Source organism: Apaloderma vittatum, unplaced genomic scaffold, assembly GCF_000703405.1.
Source record: "Apaloderma vittatum isolate BGI_N311 unplaced genomic scaffold, ASM70340v1 scaffold2664, whole genome shotgun sequence".
NCBI lineage: Eukaryota > Metazoa > Chordata > Aves > Trogoniformes > Trogonidae > Apaloderma > Apaloderma vittatum.
Window position 1 is genome coordinate 26092 of NW_009713043.1, and position 2660 is coordinate 28751.

The 2660-nt window shown below is 52.2% G+C and overlaps 1 protein-coding gene across 1 annotated transcript in view; it reads left to right on the top strand.

The window, feature by feature from the left end:
- RGS3 (regulator of G-protein signaling 3) overlaps window positions 1-2660 on the top strand; it is a gene marked incomplete at its 3' end in the record, with an annotated part of 37533 nt that overhangs the window by 25026 nt on the left and 9847 nt on the right. Inside the window, exon 9 of the mRNA XM_009868194.1 lies at window positions 366-406. Coding sequence (XP_009866496.1) covers window positions 366-406 — 41 coding nt within the window. The remainder of the gene's footprint in view (window positions 1-365; window positions 407-2660) is intronic.

The following is a 2660-nucleotide window of genomic DNA, read 5'->3' on the forward strand; positions in this document are numbered from 1 at the left end:
TCCGACAGGCAGCACGGGACAGAGCTACCACCACCCCCAGGGTGCCCTGGCAGGTCTGTCAGAAGAGCCTGCACATGGCCTCTGGAGGAAACAAAACTCTTTCCAAAAGGATGAACCCAAAGGAGAATCCGTGGTAGTGTCGGGGGGCCCCGCAGGACAGCGTGCAACACAGCCTGCCCGGCGCGCGGCCCCTGCAGCTGTGGCATACATCACCGCCAGCTCACCGCCTGGTACTGTGGGGTGCCAGCAATAAATATTCATTAAATGCTGTCTCTTAGGCCGTTCCTCTGCCAGCGGCTCTGCTTGCAGAAATACAGTTGTAGCTTAATTTTGATGTTCTTTTTTTTTGTCCTTTCCCTTTGTAGGTTCAGAAGATCGGAAATTCTGCATCCTTTACCTTGCAGAGGTGAGTGTTGCTGTTTTCCAGATTAACTCTCTGGTTGGAGCTGAACACTGACTCTGATCCTTTCTGCCGGGATGAGGAGCACTGAACGGGCTGATTTTAACTTCCTTTATAATTAATTTGCCAGAGGTCTGGAAAGGAAATGTAATGGCTGTAGCCAGAATACATTAGTAAGAAACTGCTAAAAGGGCTCTGAGCGGGGAGGCAGGGCAGCGCTGACACAGGTTTGCTTTTCCCCTTCCCCCAACAGGTGGATTTTCCTCGAGGCCTTTCACTTTTGTTTTACTTGGGGAATCTTTCCCCCCGGGGCTAGATTTCCTTGCCAAATGGTTTGTCTTTTATTTTTTAGGCATCTTGCTTTTCTGGTCTTCAAGCCACCCAGGTTTGAAGCCTTCAAATAAAAGAAGGAAACTCCTTTTAAAAGAGGTGTAGTCATAGCTCTGAAACCACAGGTGGCTGGGACGTGGCTAAACGCTCCGGACGGGTTTGCTGTCACTCGGGTATTGCACAGTTATGTTTAAGTGATGAAGCAGCCAAAGAGGCTGCAGAATTGGTTCACAGTGACTGGACTAGTCATAAAATGCTGTGGCTTATTTTAACTTTTTCAAGTGGCTTTACTGTCTTCCTGGTTTCAAGGCCTTGTATTTTCAGGGGTGGAAATCTGGACCTGGGAAAGATCCCCAGGGCGCAGAGGAGAAAGGCAAACATTGCTCAGCAGCACCGCGGAATAATAAGCTATTGTGAAAGTTGGGCGAAAATGTTCAGAATGAAAGTTGTTCACCTTGAGTGGCTGGGATATGGGCCAAAGCACGACTTGCTGCATAACCATCGCCTGACGAGCTCTCTCTCTCGCTATCCCCTCCTGTTCCTTCCTTGTCTCCTCTATTTCTTCCCAGGGCGGTCGGGCAGGAGCTACCTCCTTGGGGGTTTGCTCAGTGCGTGTCCCCGTGTAACGTCAGACTTGCGTGATGTCTCTCAACCCAGCTAATCCTGTGCTGTGACTCAGAGAGGCTGCGATGGGGGTTTGTCAGTGACATCCCGGCAGCGGGATGAGCCACTCCAGCATTTTCTGATAAGTTTGAAAAAATGCATTTGGAGCCTGACATTTAATTTAGACACTTTGGGTCCCTAAGTGGAAATGACTGAGAGCTGGCTTTGTTTCATGAGATCTTGAGAGGTGAAGACTTGTCTTTGTCAAGACTACTTAGCTTTCTTCTGAGAGGCTTAAGTGGCTCTAACAGCTCTGGTGATTGAGATCGGTGACATTGGGGTGCAGTAGCTGTACAGAAAATGGGAAACATTTGCTTCCTACCTGCCTGCCTTCCCCCCTAGAGGACAGCAGGTCCGGATCAGCCACAATTATGGGAGTCTGCAAACCCCTTCTTTCTCCTCCTCCATCCACCCGGGATATTTTGGAGCAGGTCACAAGTGGATCGGGAGCTTCCCGACCCTCATGTCTGCCACACGCTGGTACTCAGTGGTGGCTGCTAACGCCCTGCCATGTGCCATGTCAGTCCCTGTGCCATCCCTTCCCTCCCAGACCCCACCAGATTGAGGCTGGTGGTCTGTACTGAGCCGAGAGACCCCAGCTGCGGGCAGGATGCTCCAGCTGCCTGGTTTGGCTGGGTCTTTGCTGCCGGGAAGGGAGAAGGTGGCTTTTTTTGTGTGTCATGAATACATAGCCCAGATAGAAACAGCTGGCCTCAAGGTCGAGGGGACAGTGCCCTTCCGGCCCCTCCAGCAATGGGCAGTTTGGGTTCAAAACGGGGAAGCTGAGATGCAGGGAAGGGGGATGTGCCTGTGAGTCAGCAGCCAGGCGGGGCAGCACGGTGCCCTCCTGATTTCCCCGTGGGCGCTCTTCTGGGAATCGGTGACCTGCAAGTCACAGCCCCGAGAGCCACGTGGAGCGGGTGACCGGCCTGCAGGGACATGGGCTGGTGGTTAAAGCGTGGGAGCAGAAACCTTTCGCTTTCACAGTGTGGGGGTTGCGTGGCTCAGGGAGCTGTGCTCAGCAGAGTTGGAGCTCAGGTGAGCAGACAGGCTCTTCGGCTCTTCTTCTGTGGTGGGATGCTGTCGTGGGAGCCAGCCTGGGAGTATTTAAGCATCTTCTGCCTTCAGGGAAGCTAAGAAGAGCATCACCTTAAGGTCGTCTGTCCCGTCTTCTTTGCGTTTTTATGAGCAAAGCTTTAATTACAGGGTTGTGGGGGGTGTCACCAGGAGATTTTAAATCTTGACAGTCTGTGAGAGGGAGAGGATT